This window comes from Miniopterus schreibersii, assembly GCF_964146895.1.
Source record: "Miniopterus schreibersii genome assembly, chromosome: 19".
Classification (NCBI taxonomy): Eukaryota; Metazoa; Chordata; class Mammalia; order Chiroptera; family Miniopteridae; genus Miniopterus; species Miniopterus schreibersii.
The window spans coordinates 19,902,805-19,916,472 of record NC_138119.1 but is presented as its reverse complement, the minus strand read 5'-3'; the positions used below and the strand labels follow the sequence as shown (position 1 = coordinate 19,916,472).

Genomic DNA, 13,668 nt, shown 5'->3' with positions numbered 1-13,668 from the left:
TCAATGAAAAAAATTTTTTAAGCTTTGCATTTTCCTAATTTTTCAAGATGCTATGTATTTTATTTAAAATTCGAATTCAAGTTTCAGAAAAATATACAGTAGAAATTATTCTAAAATCCCATGATTCAGAGATAGTTGTTGCTGCATTTCAGAAACCAGATTATGCACAAACATATTCCTATTATTCATGATTTACATTAAAGGATAGCTTGTCACTCTATAAAACCTGTTTTTAAAGTCCAACAAGTTCACTGTCAGTGGGAGTGAAAATTTGTTCAAACCTTTTAGAGGACAATGTAGTAGTATTTATCAAAATTTAATCAATACCTCTGTCAATTCCACTTCTAGATAAATGTTCACAGACATTAACTATAGCATTTTTTAATAGCTAAAGCTAGAAATAACCCAAATGTTAATCAATAACAAATCTCATGAGTGAAATACTGTACAACAACACAATGGGATATCATACACAATTTAGAATAATATTTGACATAAATATATATAAAACTGATATTGGAAAGACTACCCCAATAATTCATTGGGGTAAGGGTAAGGAACTTACATTTTCTAAATAATTTTTAAAAAAATTTTAAGACTATAATTTATTTACTGTTGTTTTTTTCCTGATCTTAAAGGAATAGCTACTCCACCTACAATGTATTTAAAAAGATTAGGCATAAATATAAATATAAAACTAATAAACGCTTACATGCAAATAAAACTTGACCAACACAGGATATATAAATGTACAACTATTCTTACCCATTTCCCAGAAACAGAAAATACTTACAAATTTTATCTTCTGCTTTAGTTCTGGGCTGATTGTCCCACCAGGTCCGACCTGTGCAATAACTGATTTGAAGGTGTTCTCCAGCTACGGAGAAGGAAGAAAAGTTCAAGTTATAGCCCCAAAAAAATTAAAAATCAAAGACAAATCCAAATAGTATGCAAAGAAAACATCTATCAAAGGAAATGTATTTCAATCAAATGGATAAAAGACTGTTCTCAAGAGTAACTGTAAAATTTCATACATATAAAGTTCATTTAGAGTAGATAAAATCTTTATAAAGTTAAACACTGAAATTTTCCAGGATAATTAACATTCTCTATAACAATGAGATTTTAGAGTCTTCAGTTACTCAATCCCATACTCTTACCCAGAAAAAAATTTTGTTACTAATTTTCTTCTCTTTATAAAAGTATTCAATGTTTATTAAACACACACTTAGTGTGTGCCTAATGCAGGAAAGAGGTGGGATGGTGACAGGTCCCTGGGAGGCTGGATTCGGTGTGAGCTAGGGCACTGGTGTAACAACTGGCCCTAAAGGGCAGAAGGAAAAGCTCTTCTGTTCAAAGAGAAATGGAGAGAGAACGGACCAGCAGGGGTACAGGAAGGCTCTGTGAGTGTGGGGCTAGAAGGTACAGAGACTACAATCCGATATATTCTGAGTTCAGAAGCAAAGGCCCACTCCTAAGAATAGAGGGGAAAGGGAGGGAGCTCACACAGTTGAGAAAGTGGAAAAATAAAGTTAAGGAAATAATGGATGATTACCTAAACTTAACAGATAGGGAGTGGACATAGGAGACGCTCAAATTAAGATAGCAGGGGTCTGAGGATTTTAGTAGAGAGAAGCCAAAGGCACAGGGAGACCCCAATAAGGTAAAAAGATGAGCATGGGAATCATTGATAAAATAAGCTGGAAGCACAGGAGGTTATGATCGGAGAGCAGCATGGAGCACATGCAGATAGCCAAGGTCCAGTGCACAGCCACGGCAGGGGAGACCTAAAGTGGAATGAAAGATCACGGAGTTATGTTTAAAGATGTAAGTAAATATAAAATATATATAATAGAAAAGATGCAAAGATATAAAGAAAAACCCAAAATTACCTAAAATCCTATCACAAAGACAATCACTATCAACACTTTTTCCTTCTAAACTTTTTATTTTGTAATCTTTCTTCTTATTGTCATTTGGCCTGTCACTGCTTAGAAACTATGACCTTTTAGGTCTGTTTCTTCATCTGAAAAATGAAGATAATCTCATAAGGTTGACAGGAAAATGGGATCTTGGAGGGGGGATTAGATTCCTATGATTATGTCACTAGCTTTCACAAGAGGCTTCAGCCTTGTGTTCTTTATATTTCTCTGTATCTGCCACGAAATGATTCCTAAAGCTCTCCCAATGAACAGTAACAGAATCTAAAGATAACTGACTTTTCACATCCCAAAAGTATCTCACCATTTGAAGTTTTTACACAACAATTAATTAAATTATCACTGTGATAGGTGTTTCAGGGACAAAAAAAGGTCACTTTTGACAGCGTCATTCCTCTCAACCCACTTACAATTAAATAGAAAATGAGATAGATGCATAAACAGCTATAACCTAAGGCTGACTCTAAGCACCATTAAAGAGGTACAAAAGTGCAGAAGGATACATTCATATTACATTAAATACACACAGAAGGCTCCCTTTTAGAAGGGCCTTGAAGGATGGGGAAAATATTGCAAAGATGGCAACAAAGGTAGAAGGAACTTCATGAAAAAAGAAAAAAATAATAGTTTGCCTGAAGGCGTTAGGAAAGTAGTGGAAAACTGAAAAAGATAGACTTTTACTTTTTAGTATCTTTTCTGGAATTTTCAGTATAATAATTTTAGAAAGTGGAAATAAGAACTTTACATATTGAAAAAGAAAAATTGTAATTAGAGGGCAGAAGTTATAATGTGGGGTAAAGTAAGAGTAGGTGGTGATCAGTGATTGACATAAGGAAAGAAACAAGAGGGTCCCTGATTTCAAAATGCTTTTGTTTCAGATGCCCATATGCCAAATACAAAGAATGGGCAATAAATCAAGTGAACAAAAGATTACAACATAGGGGCATAAATAGTTTTGAGGAAACACCTCGCAAGCGGATAGATCTACAACTTGAAGAAATGGAAAGTTATACTTTTTATAAATAAGGTTATGTAGGGTCTGCTAATTATATAGTCTGTCCTGCTAGGAAATTAAAATATATAGTTTAGGAATTAGAGCCCACTCCTTAGAACAGGATTTAAATAGTTCTGATGGCAAAACCTTTGAAACTAGAAGTGAAATGTAGTTATTAGGTTGTGTCTATGAGGGATTCCTGGAGTGGCAAAACACAGGATGAAACTCAAAGAAAAATAAAGATACAGAAAGGGTGTGTCTGCATCTCTCTCACCCCTCCTAGGGGCCACGCCAGGGGCTAAAGTCCTACACTCTGCATTTGTTACTGCCTGGCTCTGACAGTTAAAGGCAGAGTCTTCCCACTCAATTCTGCAAAGTTTAAAGTCTCTGAAAAAGAAATACGCACTTTCACTTTTTAGTATCTTTTTCTGGAATTTTCAGTATAATAATTTTAGAAAGTGGAAATAAGAACTTTACATATTGAAAAAGAAAAATTGTTTATAAACATTTTCATGGTCTATTTGGAAAACCTATGAGAAAACTATTAAACAAGTTCAAAGTTCAGTAAAGTGGCCAGTTTCAAAATAATATTTCAAAAAACCAATTTCTTGTCTCATAAGCCATAAGTAGTTAGAACCCCATTCTTAATAGCAACAAAAGTGTTACACTATACAATACCTAAGAATACACTTACAAGAAATGTGCCAAACTCTAATAAAGAAAACTAGATATCTCCACTGATGAGCATAAAATACTGAATAGAAAGCTGCATGTGTTACTGAATAAATAAATATATTTAATGTAATATGTGAAGTTTTCAAATTTTTAAAAATTTAATTTTAAGGGAAAGCTCACTGAAATTTTAGAACTTAGAGAAATAATTCTAAACGTCCAGGAAAAAATATATTAGAATAGAAAAAAGTCTGAAAAGGGACTAATCGGGGGAGACTTTCCCTAACAAACATTAAGGTGAATTTAAAAGTACCAAAATAGGCCTGGCTAGTGTTGCTCAGTTGGTTGTGTTGATCCACGAACCAAGAGGTCACTGGTTTGATCCCTAGGAGGAGGCATGAGGGAAGCAGTCAACTGATGTTTCTTTCTTTCTATCATCTATCTATCATCTATATCTATCATCTACCTACCTACCTCTCTCTCTCTCTCTCTCTCTCTCTCTCTCTCTCTCTATCCCTCTCCCTTCCTCTTTAAAATAACAGAACATATTATTTTTTTGGAAGTATGAAAATAGAACTGGCCCAGAAACACGCACACCCAAAATTATAACCCAGTAGATTAAAACTTGACCCATACCAGGTTACCTTATACAAAAATTAACCTGGAATGGATAATAGACCTAAAAACAAAGATCATAAAACTTCTAAAAGAAAACATAGGAGAATATTTTGTAACTCAGATTAAATAAAGATCTATAATGTAGGCAAGAATCAAAAGAAAAATATAAATTAGAGTTCATCAAAAGTAAAAACTTCTGCTCCACAAAAATCAGATTAAAGAAATGAAGAGACAAACACAGACCAGGAGAAAATATTTCTCTGATAAAGGACTTGTGTTTAGAACTATTTAATTCTTCCAACTCAATACAAAGAATACCCAATTTTTAAAATGAGTAAAAAATATGAACAGATATTTCAAAGAAGATATACGAATGGAAAATACACATATGAAAAGACGCCCATTACTCATCCTTAGAGAAATTTCAATTAAAACCATAATGAGATACCACTATGCACCTACTGAAATGGCTAATATTTTAAAAACTGACAATATCAAATGTTAACAAAGCTGCAAAGTAGCTCGTAAGAAAGTAAAATTGTTGAGCCAATTTGGAAAACAGTTTGGCAGTTTCTTATGAAGTTAAACATGCACTTAGTGTATGAACCAGCATTCCTACTTCTACGTATTTACTCAAGAAAAAGGGAGTCATCGGGAGTCATACAAAGTGCATGCAAATATTCACAGTAGACGTATTCATAACACCCCTAACAGGAAACAACCCAAATATCATCTAATGGGGAACTGATAACAAATTGAGGTATACAATACAGTAGAATGATATTCAGCAAGAAAAAGGAACAAACTACTGATATATGCTAGATGAATCTCACTCAAAAGCATCATGCCAAGTTAAAGAAGACAGACACAAAAGGCTAGATGTTATTTAATACCATTGATATGAAACTCCTGGAAAGTCAAAATTATAGTTATAGAAAGCAGCAGCTGTCTGTGGCTGCAGGTGGAGAAAGAGATCAACTACAAAGTGGCATGGAGGAACTTTTGGGGGATGACGGAAATGTTGCTTCTTGATTTTGATGGTTACTGCATGACTACATACAATTTGTCAAAAGTCAAACTGTCCACTTAAAATGGGTAAACTTTATTATGTGTATATTATGTTACCAATAACATAAAGCTAATTTTTTTAACTTACAGAAATAAGGCACTTCTATGTCTTGAATTTAATTTCCATGGGCTTATTCTGAGCTCAACTTGTTATCTTGCTAACTTAACCAGGCCTTTGTTGGTTATACTTTAGTTTTTATTCAAAGTCCTTCAGTATTATAGTCACAGAAAAATACGAGGATTGTAGTGCTCAGGGGCAGCCATTCAGGTGAAGATATTCATGAGGTAAGTTGTAAATAAGCTTCTATAACTTTGGTGAGAAGCTGGAACTACAGATACAGATCTGGGAGTCATCTGTAGAAAATGGTAGAAACCCTGGAATTGACAAAATTGTACTTTTTTCTCACTGCCATCTCTCATTTCTTACTAATCCACAGAACCAAATAAAATACTTGTTACATCTGATCAGTGAATGACTTGAATTTTAAAAGACCAGCTTTTAAATCAGATATACGTAATAATCACTGAATTTAAACACATTTTCAGTGTATTTATATCTCCAAACTCTGATATCTCACCTGGTTTAATTTTTCAGCGTGATTCAACCTTGAAGTCTCTACTACATTTGACTTAGAAGTCTTTTCCATGTTCAATATTTGCTTCAGTGGTTCTATGTTTGAAGTGGGTCGTGAAAAGCGTGTCTTTGCTACTGGGAAGCTTGGGGGGTACGATCCTTCTTGTTTCATTCTAAAAGGCTGGGTAAAAATTTTACCTTTTGTGAATAAAAGGAGAGAAACATTGTCACTAGAAATTTCTAGTTTATTTTCTAGTGGTTATATACAGAGGCTACTGTGAGCTAAATTGCCCTCAACTTAGAACTAAAAATTAACAAAAGTAAGCTTACATTTTAAATATTAAATCAATTAAAATTTATATATAATGGAAGTGATTAGTCTTCAATGGAAGAAAACCAAGAAATCCTAAGTGTGTCACTGAAAAAGTCAGGACTATCTAAAACTCCACTTAAGGTTATCTGAGTATCATTACAGAGAGGCAGGATTCAATAGGTAAAAACCAAAAAGCTGTGTCTAGTTTAGGAGACCAAAAAGTCTCCCAAGCAAGAAGTCTGCTTAGAACTATGCTTCTCAAACTCGGTAAATATGTGGGAGCAGGGAAATGGGTTGGGAGGAATGAAAAGCTACAGAATAAAGGATATTACTCTAGAGTATAGATTTTTTTCCTTCAAGATTTGTAGGCAGGGGTATAGCACTGGAGAGGTGTATTCTGTTGTACAACATGAAAGATGTAACACTGGACCTCCCTCTTTCTTTATCCTAAGTTCAAGCTCACCAAAACACCCAATTACTTCCAAGATATCCTGAGGATAGAAGGAAGGGCCATGGCCTGGGAACATGAACCTCTTGTAAGTCTAATCGCATGAGTTAGTCTCCCTAAGTGTGAGCACCTCAAGACTACTGATACAGTTGAGGACTAGATTCTAAACACACAGCGGCCCCCAAGGCCTTCCCTGACCAGAGCATGTAAACCCCTGGCATATCCCCATCCAACTACATTATCCACCACTGTTTACATGTTGGTTTGTAAACTCATGACATTCTCACGGTTCACCTATTTTAATCTAAATACACATTTTGGAGAAAAGAAAAAACCACTGAAATAGGCATAAAATCTCCCCAAAGGTTCAGTGTATAGATTCTAAACTGTTAAGGGTCTAGAGAAACACTATACAAATGATCATATTGGTTTCTGAGCCTTTGAGAAGGACAGTGATTGGGAAGGAAAAGCACTGGATGAGCAGTAATAAGAGCTGGGTGTCTAACCAGACTCTACCACTTTTCCAACCATGTGATTTTGGAAAAGTCATTTAGCTTTCCTGAGCTTTGGTGTCCTCTATAAGACCGAGTTACTCACCCTACTTGTCTTTGGTATGGCAATGAGAACCCAAGGTAAAATGCTACACAAATAAGGTCATTATCATTACACTACATAAACTAATGCAGTGCCTGCTATGACATCAAAGATCGGTGATGGCAAAGATCAGATGGCAAATGCTACTAACTAGTATGATTTTTAAAACTTCATTTTCCGTGTTTTATCTTCTTTACATGAACACATAAAATTAATGTTCATTTACAGTGCTCTAGAGAGAGCTGATCTTGTGTTTTTATAATAGATACTACTTACTATGAGCTTACTAAATGCCAGGCGATTTACAGTCCTCATCTCATTTTACCCTTAGCACAATTCCAAGAAGCAAGTATTATCACTTCTAGAGATAAGGCAACTAATGCTTAGACATTTTAAGTAACTTGCCTGACATCCCTCAGCTAGTGAGTGGGTAGAGCCAACATTTAACTTCAGCAAACTGGTGGAGCTTAGCCATTACATACCTATGTGTCACGAGTGCTCCAAAATTTGTTCATCCACAAGTTACCAATGCTAACATGCTTACCTGCTGGCCATCCTCTCTGCTTTTCTTCTGATATGCTCTTCTTTAGCATCAACAAAGAACCTGCTCTGGTCTGCTCTACACAAATAACATCCGAAGCAGCATTCAGCACTTCAAACATAGACAGGAACCCATACTGCATGTACTGGAATGACCGTCCAAATCGCTTAGCAAATGCCTTTTCAAAATCAGAAAGGAGAATGGGAGATAATGCCAGGAGGTCCTTCAACTCACTCTTCACAACGGCTGGAAGAATAGGGGGCACCCTTCCTCGGTAAGGTACTCGCCGATGAAAGCTTGGCCCAGAGCAAACACTGGCCCTTCCTTTCTGCATGGAGTTTCGAACCTTATGACCACTTCTCTGTTTTGCAACTAAACTTGCTATTCCTTTGGTAGATTCATCTGGAATGGCTAAAGAGATGCAAAAAAAGAAATCATATGTAGGTGAAAATGTACTCCCGTCTTCATCCTTTGTATCTGTGGTTATATAGACATGTTTAAACTCTCCATGTAGATGTGTATCTAGGTAGCACGATAAATATGAATCCTTGGTTCTTTTATTTTTTGCATTTTGGACAACAGCTTATTAGCTCCTCTACCAAAGGATGAAGAGAGAAAGGTAAAATACACAATATCATCATTACTGCTAATTGACTCCTTGAAAGATCTGAAACTCTTGAGATGAACAACAAACTTCCCTTGGATGTGTGTGTGTGTGCGCTTCATGGAATTAAAAAAATGGTTTTATAATTAAAAAGTCCCATTGTTATGTTTCTCCCAACTTAAGGTACCATAACCTCAAGTCATGTGCAAATACAGTTTTTGTAAATGCACATTTGGGGGGGGGGGGGGTTAATTTTGCTAACGCTCTTAACTTTACTCACAACCTCAAAGGTAGGTGCCTATAATCACCTCCTCCCCACTCCCCGCCCCCCATTAAGATCGCCTGCCTAAGATGCGGGATAATTGCTAAAGCTTTACTAAGTGACTATTATTACAAAGTGTACCTTTCAGTATGACAGTACCATCCCCGCAGGGGCAGACGCTGACAACGTCCGGCATGTCCAGCACCAGCTCCATGGTGGACCGATACCCGAGGATCCGCAGCGGTAAATGGTTCCCGACCATTAAAAGGTACTCTTTTTCCAGCTGCTGCGGGGTCAAACCATCCTTGGTGGAAATGAGAAGTGACCTGATTTCTTTCCTCAGGCATTCCAGTACGCGCTCTTGTTCAGACATTGCACCCTATGGGATTTAAGGCAGAAACACAGCTCCTAAAAAAAAAAAGCAAGAAAACACAAGAGTAAAAAAAAAAAATTTAAAATTAAAACGACCAATAGGGAAACAGGAACTGAGATGTGAGTTTTAAAAGTGTTAAGGCAGGAGCAACAGCACGAGGGTCCCGTGAAACCCGCGTTCGGCAAAGCCCTGCCCCCAGGATCCACCTCGGCCCCTGCGGATGAACCTGCGCGCGCCCCACTGGACGGACGGGCTCCGGGCCCGGGCCGGCAACCAGCCCGCCGCTGCCGCCGCCGCCCGCCGTCCGAGCACAGGCGCTCGCCCCAGCAAACCTTCCCCAGCCCCCACCCACGGGGGCTCCCGCCTCCTCTCACCCGGGTCCTCCCGGCCGCCCCTCCCCACTTCGCGGGGTGAGCCGACCCCTTCCCCGCCCCCAACGTCTCAAGGCCCCCGGGCGGTGCGGGCAGCTGTCCTTCCACCTGCCCGCCGTGCGCACGAGCTGGGGGGCAGAGGCCCAGGGAGGGGCCGGCGGGGCGCTGCCCCGCGGCGCGGCGCGGCCCTGCGTGGCCGCCACTCACCCGCGTCGCCCTGGCGCCGGCGCTGCCGTTGTGGCCCCGCAGAGTCCCGGGCGCTCCGTCCGACGAGCGACTCGGGGAGAGCGCGGTGGAGGCGGCCCGCGCGCTTCTGCGCCTGCGCACGGCCGCCCGACGGTCGACGGCTCGCGCCGGGCCCCGCGCGCCAGCCCCGGGCTCGCGGCCCGCGGGACGGTTGGGCGGGACTGACGGCGCCGGGGTCCGGGCTGGGGCCTGGCGCAGTGGGGGGCCGCTTGGGCCCGCTCACAGGCGGCGTTGCGGCTGCCTCCTGGGGTCGCCGCGGCCTGCCTCCTGCGACGTGGCTGCCGGAGACGCAGGGTGGGGCCGAGCGCCTCTCCGCCCGCCTCGCGCGGGGCAGGGGGCGGGGGGCAGGGGGGCAGGGGGGCCCGCCCGGAGGAGAAGGCGGAGGGGTTCTTAGCCTGGGGGAGCCCCGGAATCACCGGGGGAGCTTATTGAAGAGGGGCGGGGAGCGCGGGGGGAGGGGTGGGGAAGATGCCCAGGGCTGAGCCGCAGGGACGCGGCTTCAGCGGCTCTAGACCAATCGGGGTGACCGCGGGCAGTCCTGGCGCCGGGCGGAGAGTCACCAGAACTGGAGGGCTGCAGGGGACTGAGGAGGGCTTCCCGAGTGAGCGGGGAACATCCAGGAGCCTCTGGAGATGGAAGAGCTGGGAGACTGACGACGAGGATGTTCTTGGGAAACGAACCCAGGATGGCTGTATTGGATGGGTGGGATGAGCCAAATTTATAACGTGCTCGAAAACCAGAAGCCAGTTTAAGGGGTAGAATAGAGAGGCATAATGCACGACCTTAAAATGTACAATCCAACTAAAGGAGCAAGCCAAGCCAAAAGATAACCAAGGGAATTGAATCCAGAAGGAGCCCTGAGCCCTGGCTGGCGTGGCTCAGTGGTTAGAGCGCCCGCGCGTGCCCCGGGAGGTTGCGGGTTCGATTCCCGTGAAGAAAAACAGCTTGGGTATTTTCTTCAGAGCAGTTATCCATAAGGGATCACGCGGCCTTTGGGGAAAGGCTGGGACAAAGGTTTGTAGTGCTGTACTTGGATGCAGTGTTTCAGCAGCATCCCTCTTTAAGAATATCTGGAAATGGGGGACATCTGTAATTATTTCAACAATAAAAGTTTTTAAAAATATCTGGGCTATGCCCAAGAGGCTCTGGGTCTGGGATCTGATTTAGCTCTGCGAATGGGGTGACAAGCCATGTCTCTCATTCATGAGTTGCCTCTGTTCCCCAAACCTGGAATTGTGTTTTCTTGTTTTTTTACTTTTTGTTGTTACATACAGTGGTGCCTCAGCTTTCGAATGTGACCCGTTCCGGAAGACCGCTCGAGTTCTGAAACGTTCAAAAACCGAGGGATCCACAGCCCACAGCTAGGCCTCAGGATCTTGCCCTCAGCGGAAGCCACGTGGCACGTTCGAAAACCGAAGCATTTCCTTCTGGGTTTACGGCGTTCGTAACCTGGAATGTTCGTCAACGGAGATGTTCGAAAACTGAGGTACCATTGTATATCAAAATGTTAAATTCATTCCTTGGATCCTACAATTGATTAAGCATAACCAGAGAGCTCTGTGAGTCAAGACCAACGTGTTTTCCACCCCGCTGCCTATTATGATGACCAGAGCCCATTTTTTTCTGGTAATTAACTGTCTCCACCTGGTCTCCTCCCATTCCTGCTTGCCTCTGGGAGTGTGTTTCAATTGCAGCTGCTCCTACCAGCATTCCTTCCTTAGAAAACAGCCAGTAAGGAGTGTAAGACTGTGTGTGTGTGTGTGTGTGTGTGTGAGAGCCTCTGAAGCTTTAATATATGCCTCATGATGGGGTTGGGTGAAAAAGGTGAAGGTGTTACTGGGCAGGGAACTTCGCCCTGAGTGGGACTGTCTAGGGCCAGCAGGTAGTATGTGGGTTCTTGACTTTGTGCAGGAAAAACTTCATGAGTCCAGGTGGCTATGCAGGTATGTTTATTAAAACTGGGGACAGTGAAATAAGGAAGGACATAGCTTAGAAGAAGCAACGGGCACAGCCGGCATCACTCAGCGGTTAAGCATTCACCTAAGATCCAGGAGACTGAGGTTCGATTCCCGGTCAGGGCACATGCCCAAGTTGCAGCTTGATCCCCAGAAAGGGGTGTTGAGGAGGCAGCTGATCAATGACTCATCATTGATGTTTCTCTTTCTTTCTCCCTCTCCCTTCCTCTCTCTGAAATCAATAAAAGTATATTGTATAAAAGGGGGAAAAAGCAACAGAAGAGCCCAGGCAGGGGTGCCTTAGCTCACTGGGAAGTCAAAGGAAAGGGGACCTTGGAGACAAGTTCAGGAGGTTAACCTGGAATGAGCTGCTGCTGCCCATTGCTACCTGGTTGCAAGTCTCATGGAGTCCTTAAAAGTTTAGGAGATGAGTACCTGTGGGGGGAGAACAGGAGGAAGGGAAAGGTGGGCTTTTATCTCTCTTGCAGGCGGGAATCTTAGGTGAGGTCTCAGGGGAGGGTTTCAGCAGAATAGTCATAGTTTTCCTGGTGTGCCCTTTCAGGGTCATGGTCTCTACAGATTGGTCAGCACCAGGGCTGGCATCACCCACCTGCTTTTACTGCTTTTCTGGGCCTGGAACTCAAATACAACGGAGGCCTAGATGTTATCTAGGGAGGTGACCTTCTGTATCTGGCTATAAATTGCTCGGCCAGTTTGTTCAGGCCATCTCTAATGCCAAAGCCTCGGATCGGCTCTCATCAGTACCACTTTCCTGGCCCACTGCTGTGCCCTCTTGGTTGGTCTCTCTGCCACCTACTAATTGAGAAAGTCAAATTAAAGTGAAGTAGAAAAAATGTCAAACTTAAATCCCCATAGCTTCTTACAGCTCTAAGATGAGATTCACAATTTTATCTAGTGACAATGAATTCCAGCCTTTTCATTAAGTAATTCATACAAGTCAATATTCACTCCTTTGTTTATCCAAACAGATATACAATTTCAAAACAATAAGTGAAATAAGTGTAATGTAAAAAGTCTTGAAATCTTTCATGACCTTTTGACTCAGAAACAAACTGAAAAGTGAACAAATTTAATTGTTCCTCCCCTTCCTCTAGTAACCCCATTCCCATAGACGTCAGTCTCTTAAGTCCAAACAAGGAGTAAAGTATTAAGGGCTTAAAAATGTGTACATATAATATTTTCAACAAAGGGATGACCAACATCAATTAAGAAGGAATCTGAAAGAAAACAGCCACATCATTAAAAGAGTAGATGAGGCCAGCCAGCTGGACTCCTGTTGCTGCCTCAGCTCTCCTCCACCTCTCAGAGATGCTGTGTTGACCTTTTTACCACGGAGTGCGATGCACTTTCTCAGATATCGTCGTCGTCATTTATAACCCCAACAGGCCTGTGTTCTAAGCAGGTGCTTGTAGCGATTGCCGTTACATACGGATATAAAAAATGAAGTAATGCTTATGTACCTTGTCAGTGGCCCTACAGCAAAAGAGACTGAGAACAAGCACCCAACTTAGGTCCAGCACCACACAGGACCTTTTCTCACCAGTTTTTCTTCTACAAGAAATCCCTCTATCTTATTGGGAGACAGGGCACAGTTTTGAGAACATCATTTTCCTAGATATCCTGCCAATTCTTGGAGTAAAAATTGAGCTGAAATTTTAGTTCAAGAGTTTAGGACTCTCAGTCAAATTAATTTGTAACAGAATCAAAGACTGAGGGGGAAAAAATCACTAAGTGCTACCAACACTTTCATACTTTTTCAAATAGGGAAGTCTTTACAGGATGATAAGGTAGCTGTGTTTAATAGCAACTGTTAATTTGAGTGAATGCTAAGCAATGATACTTTTCCCTCTAAGGGCCAAATGCAGCTTCAGAATTTTTCTCACTGTGCTTCTCTGAGCAGGAACATTCCCTGATGCAGGCACATAAGAGGTCCTAGGTTGAGAGTAAAAACCACATCTACTCAACTTGCTTTATTACTAATCTTTTCATTAGTTTATTCCCAGTGGCCTAACTTGGAATATATGGGAGAAAGCAGTGAAATGGTTTTTCCGGGTCCATTGGTGTTATTTGGGTC

The 13,668-nt window shown here is 41.5% G+C and overlaps 1 protein-coding gene across 1 annotated transcript in view; it reads right to left on the bottom strand.

The window, feature by feature from the left end:
- TDRD5 (tudor domain containing 5) overlaps positions 1-9,628 on the bottom strand; it is a 33,059-nt gene extending 23,431 nt beyond the window's left edge. Inside the window, exons 1-5 of the mRNA XM_081121440.1 lie at positions 9,580-9,628; positions 8,770-9,036; positions 7,766-8,173; positions 5,871-6,064; positions 794-877 (exon numbers count right to left, since the gene is read on the bottom strand). Of these exons, the coding sequence (XP_080977566.1) occupies positions 794-877; positions 5,871-6,064; positions 7,766-8,173; positions 8,770-9,001 (918 nt within the window). The 5' untranslated portion in view covers positions 9,002-9,036; positions 9,580-9,628. The remainder of the gene's footprint in view (positions 1-793; positions 878-5,870; positions 6,065-7,765; positions 8,174-8,769; positions 9,037-9,579) is intronic.
- Positions 9,629-13,668: the final 4,040 nt, after the last annotated feature.